Source organism: Mus musculus, chromosome 1 (assembly GCF_000001635.26).
Source record: "Mus musculus strain C57BL/6J chromosome 1, GRCm38.p6 C57BL/6J".
NCBI classification, from domain to species: Eukaryota; Metazoa; Chordata; class Mammalia; order Rodentia; family Muridae; genus Mus; species Mus musculus.
Window position 1 is genome coordinate 133615183 of NC_000067.6, and position 19306 is coordinate 133634488.

General features: G+C 42.9%; 1 protein-coding gene across 8 annotated transcripts in view; it reads right to left on the reverse strand.

Moving 5' to 3' along the window:
• Positions 1–4679: 4679 nt before the first annotated feature.
• Positions 4680–19306, reverse strand: part of Zc3h11a (zinc finger CCCH type containing 11A) — a 41538-nt gene continuing 26911 nt past the window's right edge. For 5 of the 8 annotated variants that reach the window (XM_030242922.1, XM_011248075.1, XM_030242924.1 and 2 more), the window contains 7 exons: positions 18580–18678; positions 11585–12088; positions 10666–10748; positions 9301–9628; positions 7802–7968; positions 6935–7002; positions 4686–6619 (listed from right to left, as the gene is read on the reverse strand). In XM_030242922.1, the coding sequence (XP_030098782.1) occupies positions 6361–6619; positions 6935–7002; positions 7802–7968; positions 9301–9628; positions 10666–10748; positions 11585–12088; positions 18580–18678 (1508 nt within the window). In that variant the 3' untranslated portion in view covers positions 4686–6360. Of the gene's footprint in view, positions 6620–6934; positions 7003–7801; positions 7969–9300; positions 9629–10665; positions 10749–11584; positions 12089–18579; positions 18679–19306 lie in introns of all 8 variants that reach the window. The other 3 variants (NM_144530.6, NM_001276767.1, NM_001357228.1) reach the window with 2 other exon arrangements.

Genomic DNA, 19306 nt, shown 5'->3' on the forward strand with positions numbered 1-19306 from the left:
CTTATTGACCTGGTATCTCAAGTATCTGTCCTCCTCCAGGACTGGCTCCAAGGCTGGCACTGAACTCCTAATCCTCCTGCCTCTACCTTCTAATTGCTGGGGTTACTGGCATACATCACCATAACCAGCCACTTCCCAAAGATTTCAGACCTTTCCCCATTCAGATGAAGTTCCGTTTCCCCCAGAATCTGGCATTGAAAGGCTGGCCGGGACTAATGCAATCGTGACAAAGACATTAAGAGACGGGGCCGCCCAGCAAAGATGAGCAAGCCTTGAAATGAGTCAAGAATCATTTATGAGATGGATTCCTTCTGATTTATCACTCCCTCTATTGATGCTCTATCCCCTTGTACTTCAGAAAGAGGAATTTGTAGATAAGGCAGCTTCTGGGGTTTTGTTGTTGTTCTTGTTCTTGTTTTTTTAAAAGATTTATTTGTTTTATGGATATGAGTACACCATTACTCTCTTCAAGACATACCAGAAGAGGGAATCAGATCCCACTACATGTGGTTGCTGGGAATTGAACTGAGGGACCTCTGGAAGAGCAGTCGGTGCTCTTAACTGCTAAGCCATCTCTCCAGCCCCAGCTTGTTTTCAACTACTTTTTATTTTGAGATAGGGTTATTGAAGAGATAATTAAGGTCACTGAGGTCTGGGTGGGACCTAACCTCCTATTTCTGGTGTCCTTAGAAGAGAAAGAGGGGCTGGGGAGGTAGGTCAGGGCAAGGTTCTTACTTGCCTCCCATACATGAGGTCCTAGGTTCCATGCCTAGTACCCAAAGAAACAAACAATAAAAACCAACCAAAAGACAGCGCATAGGCCTCCATTTCTCCATAGGAACCATGTAAGGACACCGTAGCAGCTACTCATAGTCAGAAGGAGCACTAGAAATGCCATCTATCTGGCCAGGACTTTTACTGTCAAGGACTGAGAAAACCGTTGACCTATTTGGCATATGTTGACATATCTGGGAGGACTAAAGCATTTATATTAGCCACAGACTGTAAAGGCAATCAAAAGGTCTGTCTTCAAAGCTTTTCTCCCTCTCTCCCCACCTTGTGCTGAGGATTCAATCCAAGATCTTCTGCATACTAGAAAAGCGTTCTACCTCTGAGCTACACCTTGCACTTTGCTCTGTGAGCGAATCACTGGGAAACAGTTTCTTTGGGGGTGGGTGGGGCATTGAGACGCGATCTCTACACAAGCTCTGGCTGTCTGGAGCTTACTATGTAGACCAGGCTGGCCTTGAACTCACCTACCTCCGCCTCCTGGACAGCTGGGATTAATGGGGTGTACCACCATGCCCAGCTGGTAAATAACTTTAAAATACAGGGTAAATGAAGCCTATGCCTGGTGAGTCCCTTATATGAGGGAAAAGGAGGCTTCGTGGAAGAAATCCAACGGTCATGGCCTTTTTCCTTTTTTAGGGAGGTGGCCACATAAGCAATGAAGGCAGGGACTGAAGAGATGGCTCCCAGCTAAGAGGGATTAATTCTACTTACAGGTTTAGTTCCCAGCATCCACATGGTACCTTACAACAATCTGTTAACTCATTTCAGGGTATCTTTATACTCTCTTCTGGTATCTACAGGCACCCATCATACAAATGGTGCAGACATACATGCAAGCAAAATACATACATTAAAAAATTTTTTTGACAAAGGGGCTGGGTGTAGTGGTGCATACCTTTAATCCTAGCATTGAGGTAGAAGCAGGCAGAACTCGAGACAGTCTGGTCTACAGTGAATTCCAGGTCAGGGCTATGTAGAGATCCTGTGCCAATAAACAAACAAACAAACAAACAAACAAACAAAAATATTCAGAGGGCAAAAGACATGTTTTAGAGTTGAGGCATTAGCAAGACCCTTACTCTATGGCTTAGATCACCTGTTGAAGATGAAGTGCTGGGAGTGTTTTTCTAATATGTTCAAAGCCCTGGGTTTAATCTCCAGTACTACATAAACCAATGGTAATGTAGACCTGTAATCCCAGCATTTGAAAGTCAGACGCAAGAGGATTAAGAAGTATAAGGCCATATGAGCTCTCTTCAAAAAGTACAGTAAGACATGAACAGAAAAAGCTACTAAGATTCCAGCTCATTAAACGAGGAAAATACCTAATTAAAAAAAAAAGAGAAAAAAAAAGATTCCAGCTCATTATCTACTTAAAATTTCTGTTAAACTGGGCATGATGGCGTACACCTTTGATCCTAGGATTAAAGAAGCAAGCAAATCCCTAAGAGGCCAGGTCAGCCTGAGCTACAAAGCAAGTCTTGGGCTACTCAAGGCTATGTAGTGAAACCTTGTCTCAGAAACTACCAAAACCAAAGTACTACTCCACTCCTCTTTACTCTTGTTTTTCTGAAATTCTCTGAAATTTTCTGAAAAACAGGCTGCCCTTGAACTATCCTCCTGTCTCCCTAGTGTTGGGCTTACAGGCGCGAGCAATTCCGCTGGCTGTTCCTGTTTTACAGTATTTCCTGCGGGCACTTGCTCTTCCAGGACCTTGAGCTCAGTCCTTAGCACCTGCGGCAGGCAGCTCACAACTGCCTGTCACTCCAGCTCCAAGGGATCCTGTGACCTGATCCCTCTGCAGGCATCCTCACACAAGTGCCATTCACATCCCTCACAATTGTTTAAGGACTTCAGGAGCAGGAATCTGACCTAGAACTCACCCATCCCTAGTGACCAAGATAATCTAATTACAATGTAAGTTCAAAATTCTTCTTTGTGTCTCCAAGGGTGGGACTCCAAAATCCTTATGGCAGTCAATGCCAACATAAGTTATCTTTTCCTCCTGGTAGCCTTTCTAAAAGACAGACCAATGAGAGCTTGCAGTGGCTGGCCCATGAGGTAGGGTTTCCCTCGCCTTCCAACACTACTTTCTCGTTCAATGTTTCCCTAATCTGTTTAGTTCCTTATCTTATACACACAGCACCTTTAAAGAAACCAACTCCTCCAGCTCCCTTGACAGCAAGCCAGTGTCAGGAAAGTGGACTGTTGTTTCACTGCAATGAGAACAAAGTAAGAGATTTTTAAAAAGGACAGAGGAGATATTGCTTTAACTCACTGTCACACTTCATTTTAGGAATTAAGTCCAACCAAATACTGAATAATAATAATAATAGACCTATTCAGTAAAACTTGTTAAACTTTTCATAAAAAACAAAACAACAAAATCATAAAACCCTAGACTGCCGTTCCAGAGTCTCTGCATGCTTTGGTCGATTTACTGTGTGTTAAGAAAACGGTAGAGAGAGTGAGTCCTTTGTACTTTGGCCCTTCGACTGTTTACCAGTTACATTTGTGTGTTTATGGGTGTGTCCATGTGCCACACGCATGACGAGGCCAACATGCAGCAGTCAGTTCTCTCTCTGCATGCGCCTGGAGGGTTCAACTCAGGCCACCAGGCCTGACAGTCCTCGAGCTGAGTCACTGGCTCTAACCTCTCTTCTTTTTAATTTTTAGAAACTTATTTTGGGGGGGCATGACATGGCCTAAGCATAGGAAGTCAGAGGGCAGTGTTGGAGAGTTGGTTGTCTTATTAGATGCTGGTTGCCAGGAATGTAAGGCAAATGCCTTTATCAACTGAGCCATCTCTCCAGCCCCCATAGCCCTTGACATCACTTTGCAAACTAAAAGTCAACTGCAGGGTTTGGGATGCAGCTTAGCACCACACTCTGGGTTTAGTCTCTAGCACATGAACCTGACCTGGTTCATGTCTTCCATCTAAGCACTTGGGTGGTAGAGGCAGGAGAATCAGGAAAGCTTAAGGTCGGCCTGAGCTACACAAGACGGTCTACAAATCGTTGCGTTTGAGCAGATGGCCTTGAAAGCTAGCAGTAACCTTTCTCTGTAGCTTTAGCTTAAGAATGGGTCCCCAGGAACATTTAACCTTAGTTTTATCTACTAAGCATTCACATCGGAGCCCATGCACTTTCTGCTGTTAACTGCCAAATTCAAGGGCATCACATGTTAAAAGCCACAGAATTATTCAGACAAAATGAAGCATTAGCTTCAGAGCAGGATCACAGGAGTCTGATCCAAGTAACTCAAGCTTCCAGTGTAAACTGTAGTTACTAAACTTTAGCTTCTCCCTATGGGAGCTTGTGAGACTGGCAGGGATGAGAACGCACATGTAGCCATGAGAGTCAACTGTTAAGGTCAGAACCTCACTGATTGTAGTCTTTTTCTTTTTTGGCCTAGAACTCAGAGCTCCGTCTGCCTTTGGTATGTGCCACCACATCTGGCCTAATCTTGAAAACTTGTAAACTAAAACTATCCCCATACTTTTGAGCAGAGCCAAGCTGCAACATCTGGTCCACTACCGTTAAGATGTGTATGAAAAATGTCCAACTTGATAGACTCTGGGGGAAAGACAGCTCAGGTTGGACAGAGGCCTCACATGGAGCAGGCAAGTGGGCCACTGCTAAGCTACAGCCTCAGTCTGGGGACTATTAGGCTACTATTAGGTAGAAACTTCTGTTCTCTGGCTGCTAACAATTAATGTGTTTTTGTAACAGTAAGAAGTCAACATACACACTGAAAAACCCTGTACTCTCCTAAATATTTTCTTTCATCATCATGCTTGAAAATTCTCAATCATTGGATATTAAGATCACTTTTAGATCTGCCCTCCTTTAAAACAATAGCATCACTTGAGTTATAATGATAAGAACTAAGGATTTCCTATATCAGTTTTATTTAAAACACAAATAAGTATTTCTCTTTCGTTAATGGCAAATGGTTCAAATAATGTTGAACACAAATCATTGACTAATACAGGGCATTAAATATGAACAGACCTTTTTTTTTTTTTAAAGCAAAATAATAGAGGTTATATACAAAAGAGGCCTACAACCTATAGGCCAATTCAAAACAGGAGATGTGTTTATAAAATGTGTGGTGAAACCAGAACCTTCCACCTCTGCTTTGGAGAAGGGCTATCATACAACATTCAGTCAGCTGAAGATGGATCGGTACAAGCGTCTATACAGAAACTTCAAGTCATTTTTGCATGTGCAGAATCATCCAGATCTTCCCAGACTGAACTGGCAGTCCTGTGGCTTTCTTCCTTTTCCATATTCCCAACAAGGCTACATGAACTTCAACTCTTGATGAGCCGCTTACAACAGCAGTTCCTTAGGAGCCAACATGACAGGTGGTCCAGGATTTCCCTATGAGAAACAAACTGGCCACCTACAGAAAGTATCACAATGAACAAGTCTTTTCTTTCCTTCTTCCAATTCTGTACAGTGTCTCCTTTCAAGACTATTATCCTCATCAGACTTGTTCCTTCACAAGTCTAAACCTTGAGGTGATGTGAAGAGGACCAACATTAAGAAAAGAAAACTCAATCCAGAAGTGAAGAAACTGGAGGTATCCAATACACCCCAGAGCATCTTGCCATCCCTGACAGTACAGCCCAGTGTACTGCTACAGTCTGTAGATCAATACTGGCAGCTTGAGGTCCACCCCCCCATGGTTAAAGCATATCAAATAAATACTAGGCAAGGAGTTTCCTGGGAGAGTTAGAAATTAAAAAAATTTACCAATTTTCTGTCTCTGTGATAATTCAATGCCAGTAAGAGAAAGGTATTGAAGGGACAATTTTCATACTAAAAAAAGAATTTCCCTAGTCATGTCACCATCTCTTATAAAGAATCCAGGGAATCCCAGAAATAGAAAATTAGTTTCAGGGGACCCCTGAGGCACTTTAAAGCCTTTAAAAAATTACAGTAATAATAAATTAGCTATTGCTCTTCAGAGGCTCACGGAACAGCTAACACAACAGGACCAGGTCCAGAGTTAGGTCCGTATCTCAGGTTCTCGAGCTGCCCGGCCCTCTTTAAAGCTTAGACGAATTTCCAAATACAAGACATACAATTTAACACAGACTGAGTGGGTCTTTTGTTTAGTGGTAGCATGACATTTGGTCCACAATGGTTAGCAGCTGTCTTCATTTTTAAACTCTGATAAAATTAAGACAATACATAAATAAATAGAGCAGGGAAGCTAGCCCACACTAACAAACACCTCGAGGACCACTGAGTTCTCGTGCACCGTTTCATTTGGAGCTCAGTCTCAGGTGGAGAGAAGGGCATTACAGAACTTTCTTCTCAAAGATGCTCAACAATGGCAGCAAGTGGACAAAACAGTTATTTATCAAGGGATGTAAAAGATCCGACCCCAGGGAGTCCAGGACACACAGGTACTTCAGAGGTATACTTTTGATTTGGGCAAAATTTGAGACTTAAAAGAAATTATCACCTCAGGTAAATAGATGAAACTAAGTCCAGTTTTTGGTGAGGGTTTTTTTTTTTTTTTTTTTTTTAAGTGTCCTCATTATCCCCTTGGGTTTCAGCTGTCAATCATCTCTGAGAGCTCAAGCAGAAGGTCATCTTCATCCTTCCCAGGATCCAAGTCGATCTCAGCTTCCAATTTGCCCCCTGAAATTTCCCATATTAGTTTCTCAAAATCATCTTCCACAGAGAGTGGAGGCTTTCCCGTGGAGGCGGAGCTCAGCCGGCGCGGTTTTGTTGCCGTCTGGGATGAGGAAGGGCCAGAGCCTTCCGGGAGCAAGGGTTCCGAAGCAGCTTGGGCTGAAGACAGCACAGAACTGTAAGGGGAAGAAAGGCATACTGTTAGAGCAGGCGGTGGACTTCTTTCACGGTTAAATGACCACAGCCTTGGCAGTTTAGGAAAAGTGTTTCTGAACACACACAAGAACAGGCCCACTAATTTGGAATCACATTGTGAATTTAGCCAGTTATCTAAAGTATCTTTTCATTAGTAAAGGCAAACACCGCAGGGCGTGCGGCCCTCAGTTTGGAGTTAGAGGGGATAACCCGTAAATGTTCAGTGACTTATCAGCATTTTTTTTGCTAGAGAACAAGACCTGAAATGGCATGGAGTTTGGTTAAGACAGCATTACCTGTCTTTTGGGTTTTCTGTCTCAGACATGGTGACGGGTTTATCCTCAGAGAGGAGTGGGACAACAGCCTATAAAGGAAGAGAGAGAAAGGGTCAATTGCTGAGTTAGGCTTTACTCTTTTAGTGTCTGTGTGTTGTGGGGTGTGTGTGTGTGTGCAAGTGCCTGTGTGCAAGTATGTAGAGTTCAGAGTCTTCTCCTGTGCTCTGTCTCACCTCCTCGGAAAGTCCATCTCTTACTAAACCCCAAGCTGGTGTTTTCCAGCTCTGTTAGCTGGGTCTACCTGTCTCCATCCCTCAGTGTTGGGGTTACAGGCAAGTGTACGGCTACACTGGCTTCTTATGTAGGTGCTGGAGATTCAAACTCAGGTCCACATGCGTGTGTAGCAAGCACTTACCCACTGAACCATCTTCCCGGATTCATTCTTTCTTTGCTTGCCTGCTTGCTTTGGTTTGAGACGGGGCCTGACTATGTAGCTCTGGCTATCCCAGACCTCTACCTTCCCCTACCTCCCCACTGCTGGGCCTGGAGTCAGGTTTTTGTTTTGTTTTTTAAATTCCAGGGCATATTTTCTTTTGCTCCCTCTTTAGAACCAAGGCTGTAGTTGTTTTGTTTTGGCATGACTGGAGATCTTTGATGACCTTTCATGTTAGGTGGTCTCTCTACCACTGAGCTATATCTTCGGCCCAAAGGCATTGTTTAACCCAGAGTATATAAGTAAGTAAAGGGGCTTCAGATCTTCAACTAGAGTAACAGTCTAAAAAACCAGTATGCTTAGGCAATGACACAAGTGTGAGTCAAAAACAGAGACAAAGCCAAAGAGCAACTGTACTGCCAGAGTCCTGAGCCACTGCGGTGCTCATCTCTTACCACAGCTGCTTTCTTGGTGGGGCTTTCCTGCAGGACACTGCTGGAGCTGAGCGGCTTCACGGCTGCGATGACGGCAGAGTGCATCTCCACAGCCTTGCGTTTGGGAGCCAATTTGGGAGCTGAGACAACCTTGACCACAGATGGCTTCACATTTACTTTGGGTTTGACTACAGGGGACAGAACATATCTGATTAGCAACTAGATAATCTCACATATTGAGCAGCTCAGAATAAGATTCAATGCCTTTAGTAGTAGAAATATATATTTAAAAAAAAGTGTCCAAGTATGGTGTGGGTGACTTAAATCCCAGCCCTGGGAGGCAGAAAGAAGCAGGAGGATCTCTGTGAGACTGAGGCCAGCCTGGTCTACATAATGGGTTCCAGCACAGAAAGGGCTATGGAGAGACCCTGTCCTAAAAACAAAACAAAGCAAAAAGCAATACCCAAAGAGCAAACATCATGAATAAAAAATGAAGTCACATGGGTCACCATGGCGCACTCTTTAATGTTACTATCATATTCTGAGGAATTTTTTTTGTAAGACAGTAAGAAAAACTAAATGCAGTTGCACATATTTATAATCTAAGTACCCAGAAGTCTGAATTCAAGGCCAGCTGGAACTATATATAATAAGACCCTATTTCAAAACACCAGAGGAAATATGCACCACAGAAATTCTGGATGGGACTTTTATGTTTTTCTTTTTCTATGACAGTCTCATAGCCCAGGCTATCCTCCAATGATGGCAGTCTCATAGCCCAGGCTATCCTCCAATCATGTAACTGAGGATGACCTTGAACTTCTGATCCCTCTATTTTCTTGTGAGAGCGAGGATTTGGTGACTCCAATTATAAACCTTGGAATGTTTATGAGAAAGAAAACGATGATGCTGTTTGCTTCTAGCACCTTTGACTAAAGAGGAAAAGAGCGAGCTCCATCGTAAAACTACCTAGATGTATATGAACAATCCAGAGTTCCAAGTCCATCCTGAAAGAGAATCTTCCACCAGCCACAGGACTCAAGTGGCCAAAACTCAAACTTAAACCCTCATCATATGTTGGCTGGCTGAAACATGGTTAGGACTGAGGCATTCAATAGAGGTTGGTGTGTCCGGTGTGAGAGAGTCACTGTTGGACCACCCAGACTGTATCAGGTAAGCCAATCCAATAGCTCCTCCTCTGTCTACATTCACAATACTGGTTCTGTTCCTCTAGACAACCCTAATACAACTGGGCTGGGATTATATGCTGTAATGAAACCCAGGCTTTGTGCTGGCTAGACAAGTACTTTACCAACTGAGCTACATCTCCAGCCCATGTAAGGCAGAAGACAGCAATTTTAGGTTGTGAAGAAGAACTCTGCCTACATTTCACATTTGCAGCTCATCACTGTATTAGTACCTGTTGGTGTGACCTCAGTATACACGAGACTCAGTTCTGCTGCTGCCAGAGTTACTGAAATCCGCTCACTGTGCTACGATGACGGTATCAAGCCACTCACCTTTACTCCTCTTCTCCAAAGTCTGTGCTGCGCATTTCACATTCAGTATTGAGTCCCCGATTCCGGAGGTTTCTACCTCCCCTTTCTGGGATGACTCCACGGGGAGCCGTTTTGCCAGATGCCGAGTGACGCCTGATACAGCAGTGAGCACCGGCTTCCCCGCCACTCGGGTATAAGAAGAAGCCTCATCTCCTCGCACAGATGACAAGGCTGCTTTCTCCTTTTGTGATGCTCCTCTCTCCTGCAGTCTCTGTGTGTGTTTCTCTTTGACAGTGTCACATCTGTTGACTGCAAGTTTTGTGGGATCACTTATGGTCTCATCTGAAGTCTGTGGACAAGTTCAATCAAAGAATGAAAATGTACACTCCCATTTATAGTGCTGAGTAAGTTAGGTAGAGTATTACATGATTCAGCATAAAGAGGAGGCTCACTATTTGCTAACACACAGAAGATATGCTCTATAATAGAACTGAAAATGTATGAAATTAATTTAAAAAAAACCCAGATTCTATAGGCTTTAACTACAACCCTCAGTAAACACTAATGACTTGACTACTAAATAATTAAGATGCCTATACACTAAGGTTTATGCCAAGATATTATTTACAACTGTGAAAAAAATCTGATGTCTAAAAAGAGCTTATATTTACAAATTCGAATATTTATAGTCAGTAAAAACAAACACCTTAAGTAATTACTAAAGCTGCAGCAGGCTGCAAAATGACCAACTGTCCAGCTCCCATCTGCCTGAGGGTTAGAGTCACTCCTATTAACAGATGGCTCAGTGGTTAAGACACCTGCTGCTCTTGCAAAGAATCCAGGCATGCCAGCTCACACACAGATAAAGTAACTGTAAGAACAAAGAAAACTAACAGGGAACTGTGAGAATCTCCCACAGGTACGGTGGTACACAATTTTAATCCCAGAAATCAGGAGGCAGAGTCAGGCAAATCTGTGTTGAGTCAGAAACCAGTCAGGTCTACATAGTGAGTTCCAGGACAGCCAGGGCCACAAAGACCCTATCTCAAAAAACAAAAAACAACAACAAAAATGACTCCAAACCAAACAAAAAATACAAATTTCACAGAAAATTTTAACCACAGTCCTGGGTTGTAATCTAGCATTAAGGAATGAGACTCGCTGAGCCAGGCAGATTGAGATACATAGTGAGAAATTGTCTCCAAAAATCTCAAAAACAAACCAGCCAAACAAAAAACCCAAAACCAAACAACAAAAGCATGAACCAAAGCAATTAAAACCACAATCAATGTACCACTGGAATTACTGACAGAAATTCGCTATAAGCTAAACTAAAAGCACACTCACCCGATGAGGTCTGCCTAGGACATAAGGTAACAAACTTACCTCATTAGCCTCCATCTTAGTCACACTGCTCTGAGGAGGGTCACCACTGTCTTCAAGGCCACATTTTTTCTCTTCTTTTACACCTGTATTCATATTAAAAAAAACACCATTGCTTTAATAAAGCCGCAGGCTCTGGAAAAATGAACTGAACTAAAACCTCTCTCTCTCTCTCTCTCTCTCTCTCTCGGTTTTTCGAGACAGGGTTTCTCTGTGTAGCCCTGGCTGTCCTGGAACTCACTTTGTAGACCAGGCTGGCCTCAAACTCAGAAATCTGCCTGCCACCATGCCCGGCTCAACAAAACCTTTCTTAACGAATACAATTTTATTGGCTAGCTTTTCTGTCAATTTAGCATTGGCTGGTCATCTAGGAAGAGGGAACTGAAGCTAAGAAACCACAGACTAGCCTGTGGGGCATTTTCTTGATTGGTAATTGACGTAGAGTGTCCAGCCCACCTTGGGTAGTGCCACCCCTGGGCAGGTGGTGCTTGGCTATATAAAAAGACAGACTGAGCAAGCCGCGGAGAGCAGACCAGTAAGCACCATGCCTCAGGTGCTCTCTTCAGTTCCTGCCTTGCTTCCTCAAGAATGCACTTGTGATGTGGAAGTGTAAACCATATAATACTCCCCAACTCGGGCTGGCTTTGATCAGTGTTGTATCAAACCACAGAAAGGAAACTAAGACAGTAATGAAAAGAAACAAGGAAAAAAACTTCATAGCTAAGAGACTGGCTCCATAAAATCTCAAGATTACAGGAATACAGTGTTGAACTACAGACCGCCATAGTGTCAACACCTTACTCTACTGAATCCGGTGACTCCAGTTCCCCCAGTAATGAAAAGCCCTCAAAGACCTCCCCAGGCTCCTGTAGGTGCTGCCCTGTGCTGGAACAGTGACACAGTTTGGAGGGGCTATACAAACCTGCTCTCTTGGTGATGCGGAGCAGCCTCTTTGTCCCTGGGGCAGCCTCAGCTTGAGGTCGGGAGTTGCCACTACTCTCAGAGCTTTGCTGCACCCTCAGGGCCTTCTCCAGCTTAATTTCCTCTAGTGTCTTAATATGCACCTCCTGCATAGACCTGGCTCTTCCTGCAGGCTCCTCTGGTTGTCCTTTGCTAACAGCAACAGTGGGCAGACTCACTGTCTTTTTCATTTCAGTGTCGTCTGTTAGCGTGAGGCAACTTGTATCCTTTTTGGATTTCTGTCTTTCCATTTCCTGCTGCCGGTGTTTCTTTTCAGCCAGGACCTCAGAGAAGGTTTTGATCCGCACTGAAGAAGAACTTTTTGTCCCTGATGGAGAATCATCGGCTCCTGAAGGTTCTTCTGCCTTCAGTTTGGTTTGCAATTCTCCACGTTTCTGACTGGCTCTTTCAAGAAGAATTTCTTCCAGTGTCTTCACATGGATCTCCCCAGCTTTATGACCTCGCTCTGTTTCAGGGAAGACAGATATTTAAGCTCTCATTATCTTAATGATCTATGATCTCTCCACAGACAAGTAAAAAATCCAAAGGAACATCAAATGTTCCATCATCCTCAGTTGTAGGTAACTGTAAGAAAAACTCTTATCGAAACAAACCTAGAGATTTGTATTTCTACAATGCCAATGGCTGAAAAATCACTTACCAGTGAGGAAACCTGCGCCATTATGATCCTAAGTGAAAGTAACAATGAGCTCTCCATTCACTCATAACGTGTGTGTATAAAATGTGCACAGGGCACTTAGGCAAGCATACTTCTGCCAAGGGTGGTATACAGCCTGACAAAGGCCAGTGAGTAAATGAGCTATATGGAATATGGCAGTGAAAACTGCTTTAAAGCACACAGTGGAAACATCAAGCCTGGTCTAGGAACTGGTCAAAGCAAATGAAGTGACATTTAAAACAGGAAAAAAACAGGGAAAATAAAACAGAGGACAACAAATTTAGAGCAATCCTCCCGCTTTCTTGGGTTACAGGCATGAATCACCATGACCCACTAGTTCTGTTGTTCTTGTTCATTTAAATGGTTAATTTTAAGTAAGCCCAACTTGTATTCTCACCCTCTATTCTAGGGCGGTGCTCTGGTGAAAACACTGATCAGAGTCCTGTAACTGCCTAATGCTCCAAACATACTATCTGCTTTTTGAAAACAGTTGATGCTATTTGGATCCTTGAAATATTTTAGTAAAGTACTCATGACAAAGCAAGAATCAGGCTTCGACTGGCTAGGTCTTCTGTGGTAGGATCTTTGCTGGAGTATGGGAGCCTCAACCTCACCGTTCTCTTGTCTCGGCCTTTATGAGTACTGAGATTGTGAGGAGGCTACCATACCCGCATTCTCATTCTCATTTCAAATGATTGTAGAGTTGGAGAGATGGCTCAGTGGTTAAGAACACTTGTTACTCTTGCAGACAGTCAGATTCAGTTCCTAGCACCCACATGGTGGCTCAAAACCACCAGTAACTCCAGTTCTAGAGTATCTAACAACCTACTCTGACCTCTACATACACCAGGCATACATGTGATGCACCTGCACACAAAAAAGCAATTCATACATATAAAATAAATAAATCTGAGAAAAAAATTAATTGTAATTTTTTTCTTTCAGTTCACAATGACAATCTAATCTCAAAATTATCACTCAAAAAAAGTAAATGGTCAATAGTGAAATGGGAGACTTGTTTCTCATTCCTACCAAAAACCATTGAAATGATAAAGACATTGATTAAAACTAGAATTAATCTACACTAGCAATGAAAAATGAATAATGCCATGGTAGAGCAATCTTAGAGCATTTCTGAGAGGAATCTATTGCAGTAGATCAAGTGTAAACATTGTAGCTCTAACTCTAGAAGACTGGTTAAACACTCTAGAAGACTAGTTAAACACTCTAGAAGACTGGTTAAACACTCTTCTACTCAGCAGCAGAGCTAACAGCAAGGCCTGGGTTAATAAACACCAAAAGCAAAAATGACCCATAGAGAAATCTCTAAGGCAGATATTTAAGGACTGGGCAGAGGACACCCCTCCCTGGAAGACTACTTGCATGGCATAGCATACACAGGCCCTGGCTTGATTTCCAGCATCTCAAAACCAAATAGAGAAACAAAACTAAGCAAGCAAGCAAGCAAACAAAATACATTCATTAGAAAACTCCACAGCAGCCTACAAAAAATTAAGCTGTAGGGAAAAAAAAGCAGAAGACCAGAACAAAACTCCTCTGAAGACAAGAGTCAAAATAAATTCATTTGAAAGTGTAAGTGATGCAAAAAGTCAACCAACCATTTAAAACAGTGTAAGCAAGCGCGGGCCCACAAGCCCGATCCAGCTGTAACCTACTTCTGTGAGCTGTTTCCTTGAAACACAGCCACTCACTCATTTACACACTCACTCATTTACACACTCACATATGGTTGCCTTCACACCACAAATGCAGAGCTTAGTAGCTGCCACTTAGATTATGGACCACAAAGCCTAAAATACTTTTGTTTTTAAGAGTATCAGGAGGATGGACATCTAGAAACTGCCATATCCGGGGATCCATCCTATAATCAGCTTCCAAACGCTGACCCCATTGCATACACTAGCAAGATTTTGCTGAAAGGACCCTGATATAGCTGTCTCTTGTGACAGCAAGAAGGCAAGGAGTTTGCTCTTCTGACTGTTTAAGAACCTGTTGCCTCCTCCCTGACTAAGCTAGCAGACAGGCCTACACACTCCTTCAGAGATTTGGAAACTTCAACTATTAAAAGTTTCAAAATTTAAAAAGCTAAAACACATTTTTATAGGTCAAATACCTTTTCAATGTTTATAAATTAGACTGTACTTCTAATGCAATTAAAGAAAAAAAAAATCTCAACAGGCAGCGGTGGCCTTACTGCACTCTTAGTCTCACCAGAGGCCAGCCTAGTATACAGCTCAAGTTTTATTAGGACAGCCACGGATACACAAAACCAAACTAACCAATCAGCCAATCAACCAAACCAACACCTTCAAGTTCTTAAATGTTTCTCCTTAGAAATAATTTATATGAATTATACGCTCCTCAGAACATTCCAGACTCCAAAAGGGGGGGAGGGACAACCCTTTAGAGCAGTGGGGTGGTTTAGTGGGCAAAGCCTCACAATCTAAGTATGACCCAGAACCCATGTCAGGAGGAGAGAACCAAGCTCACACAGCTGTCTCCGACCACCACGCAAATGCTGTGCCTGTGCACACGCATGCATGCACGCATGCATGACTACATGTACAAAGATTACTGAATTCAGAAACTTATTACTATTGTACAATTTTCTCAATCTTTTTATTTGTTCTTTGAGACAAGGTCTTACTATGTAGCCTTAGCTGGCCTGGAACTTGCTATGTAGACCAGGTTAGCCTTCAGCTCCCAGTCTCAATCTTCTAAGAACTAGCATTAAAGAGCAGGCTCCTTCTCAATCTTTTGACTTCAAAACCTCTGCTCTAAGCCTTTCTGCTTGGAGGCGGCACTAGGGGAGCTCAGCTCTTAACCCAGTGTGAGGCTTCATGTGGATGTACATGGAGAGGTGAAGGAGGAAAGGACAGCTGCTTAACTAGCCAATCAGCCTGGCCACCCCTGGGCTGCAGTGGTGACAGCATGTCTCTTTCAGACATCATGGACTGCTTTCACACACTGCCAATTTAATTGAGACATGGGTATTAGGTAAAGGCTCTGTAGATTTTCCTCAGGACCTCACACGTCCTAGGCAAGTGCTCAGCACACTGCTGAGCTATGATGTGTAACTGACACACGATGGAAACCGGACAAAGAACTTCTGCTTGCCTGGAGCACACAAGCCACCAACTGGAAACATTTACTTAACCAAAGTTTCATGAGCTAGAAGTAGAAAAGTTTACTTTTCTAGAAGCTCTACTGTTGAGGCCTGGGAGGATGTATGCGATGCTGAGAAGATTTGGGGACCCCGCCTTTACACATCTGGTAAGAACCCTGGAATGATGGTCACCATCCGGAGGTTCCAGACAATCAATATCAGGGTCTTAGACATCACTGCTCCCAACAAAGTGTTAGAAAACACAACTTCAAAGGAAGAGCTAACCATTCAGCAATCTGTTTCTGCCACATGGCTGACAGGCCTCTCCCCAAACCTGGTCATCTCTCCCCCTACCCCAAGAGTTCTTCCTCCCCCCTTATCTAAAACCTAACTATGGGGAAAATGGGTACACAAATAGACCAACTATGCCCTTGGGGGCATAAGCCCACCTTGACTCTGAGAGAGATTGAAAGACAAGCCATCTGTATATAGGCAGGCTCGAATAAGATATCAGAGTCTCAGTACCTTCAACACTGTAATGTAACAATTCATCTACAGGTGTTAACTGCAAAATTTCCTCATATTATTTAGTACCTTCAAAGGACACCTGGCTTGCTTTTGCCTCTCTGTTATCAGTCCCTTTATCCTCACTGAAACCTTCGCTTACCTGTTCCCTTGCCTGAGGTAAACTATAATTCTAGAGAGAGAGCTGAGTGTGGGAACACCCGGGACATCTACACTGATCCCGGACGGCCAGGGCAGCTCCAACAGTGCCCCTCCTAACAGACATGGGCACAACAGGGTCTGCCAGCACGGGAGTAGCAGCACTTATTAAGGGAGATCAAAATTTCAAATACTCAAGTCAACAAACTGATCAAGACCTGTCAGAATAACAAAATGCCAACAAAGACTGATATAAAAGTTGGTCCCCACTGGTCTTAGAAAAAAATTAAGAGTCAATGATTTGACTCTAAGGAATAAGCTCAAGGGGGGCATGTGGAGGCCTGCTCTTTTTAACATAACGGAGCCATTCTGTATTCAAGCTCCTTTTACTCAAATGGTGAAATGAAGTTCAGGTTCTCCAGACTCCACTTCCCAGAAGTGATCATCCACAGCTGACCCTGAGGAAAGCTGCTAACAAGCCGAAAGTTCTAGCTGAATTACTTATGCTCTACTTTCTCAACGGTCTTAAATTCCCCTGTTCACCACCCATCCCCCACCCCTCTTACCTCACTTAAGACCAATCTGCTTAAAAGTTGGCTGATAATACACTGTCTAGTTAGCCTAAAATATTGTACTACTTCACTGCTTGTCTTTAAAACTTTGAACCTGGCTTTTCATATAAAAAGTCTACTTGGAGGACAGATTAGTACAACTCCTTTCGTGGTCCTGATCGATCAGTATTAGGATATACATTCAATAAACTATTCTTGCTTAACTGAGATCAGTGATTCTATGGTTTGCGGCAGTTCCTGAACCTCAACATCTACACACAAGAAAACAAAACCAAAAACCTCCATCTGCTTCTCTCTCGGGCATTAACAGTTCACCTAAGTCATAAAGTGGGGGAAAGATCTGCCTAGGACGTCTCGCCTTTAGACAGCACTGTAAAACCTTAAATACCCCAATTTAAACACTCATCTATACCACTATGTCCATTTACTTGAACTATCTTACATCTTTTCAAGGTTTATTTTTATTTATTTCTATGTCTATATCATGTATGTACATGTGCCTGCAGAGGCCAGAAGAGGGCATCAGATCCCTGGAAGCTAAAGTTACAGTAGCTTTGTGCTGTCTGAAGTGGGTGTTCTCAACCACTGAGAAATCTCTGCAGCCCTATTTGGGTTATTTTATAGGTCATATTCCAGCTAGCACTTTCCCTTCTACTGTTTCTCAATAATACAAGCAAATACAAGTGCAAATCAGACCATTTGATCCCTTTTTAAAAATTTTTTCCCTTAGAATTCTTTGGTTTGTTTTTTGTTTACTTGAGACAGGGTCTCTCTACATAGCCCTGACAGTCCTGGAACTCACTATGTAGACTAAGCTGGCTTCCAACTCACAGAAAGTCACTTGCCTCTGTGTGAGTGCTAGGATTTAAGGGCATGTGGCACTATACCCAGGCCTTTCTGACATTTAATTTAGTTACGTGTGTGTGTGTGTGTGTGTGTGTACAGGCACATGTGCCTCACTAAGGCCTGTGTGAGTCAGAGGACACCTTTGGCGTCAGTTCTCTCCCCCACTGTCACTGTATGGATTAAACACGGGTCATTCACCAGACTGTGGCAAGTGCTTTTACCAGCTGAGCCAACTTACCAGCTTGCGGTAACTGTAAAATAACATTTAGTTTGTCACTGAACTAGAATAAGCTCAAGCTCTTCTAACTCTTATATAACAGATTAGTCCTTTCCCAATTCCATGCTTTAGCCGCCCTCTGATCCTGGAGTGTGATATGCTTCCTTGGCTCTCTGACTCTGCAGAAGTCTTCTTTAATACAAACCCTGGTTGTTTTAGTTAGTTTCTACTCGTGTGATCAAACACTATGACCATCAACAACTTGGGGAGGGAAGGGTTTATTCCAGTTTACAACTCTCAGGTCCCTCCACTGCTGAGGGAAGTGGGGACAGGAACCTGGAGGCAGGAGCTGATGCAGAGACCCAGGAGGAGTGCCATTTCCTGGCTTGACCCCCATGGCATGTTCGACCTGCTCTCTTACACTATCAGGTATCACCACCAGCTCTGGGGTGGCACCACTCACAATGGTCTGGGCCTTCCCAACTAAATCATCAATTAAAAAAAAGTACCACTTTCTCGCCCATGGGCCAATTTGGTGGGGATGATATCTGTCTCAATTGAGCCTTTTCAAAACAACTCTAGATCGTGTCAAGTTGACTTAAAACTAGCAAACACTGGACTTCTAACTTCAGCTAGCCAATTCCTGATTTAGAGTGCTCCCATGAGACCATGCATTTTCCCAGTATCATGCGGGAACCTATGAACTCCAGTGGTTGTTGATAACTGTTAGTTTTATTAAATGTTAGCAATTTAGAATCAAGTAGAGTAAACGTTCACCTGAGCGAAAAACGGGGACCATACCTGTTATGACTACAAACAGGCAGGCCATGTCTGTAAGAAGCAAAGGCCTTACCTTTCTTTGGTGCTTTATCAATGTTAGTTTCTGGCGATTCCACTTTTTTTCCCAGCCTCTGTGCAAGGCTTCGCTTTAATGGAGGGTCACTATCACCACCTACAAATAGGGAGAAACTCATTTTAAGATTTGATCTTCAACAAAGTAAAAAACAAAAATAGACAATTTAAAATATTCTCGGATAGGCCGCAGTGGTGCATGCCTTTAACCCCAGCACTTGTGGGCCAGAGGCAGACAGATCTCTGAGTTCTGAGATCTGGTCTCTGGACAGCCAAGTCTATGCAGAAAAACCCTGTCTCCAAAAACAAAAACAAAAAAACAAATGAACAACAACAACAAAAAAAAAAAACCACTGAAAGTTTTCTACATTTAAATGATGTTTGCCCACCTGCTTCCTAGAACTTAATGTTAAAACCAAAATGTCCCAGAAAGAAAAAAATTAGTATACAAAACAAAACAAGACCATGAATGAATTTTGAAAAAAAAAAAAAAAAAAACAATTACTAAACTTACACACTGACTCATAAGCCTGGGATGAAGCTAAAGCTCAAAGACAGCAATGTCCTTTTGACTGTGTGGATGGTGTTAAGTCAACTTGACACAAGCTAGAATTATCCGAAAGAAAGGAACCACATATGAGAAAATGCCTCCATAAATCAAGCTGAAGGGAATTTTCTTAAATTCTAATTGATGAGGAAGGGCCCAGTCCACTGCGGGTAGTGCCATC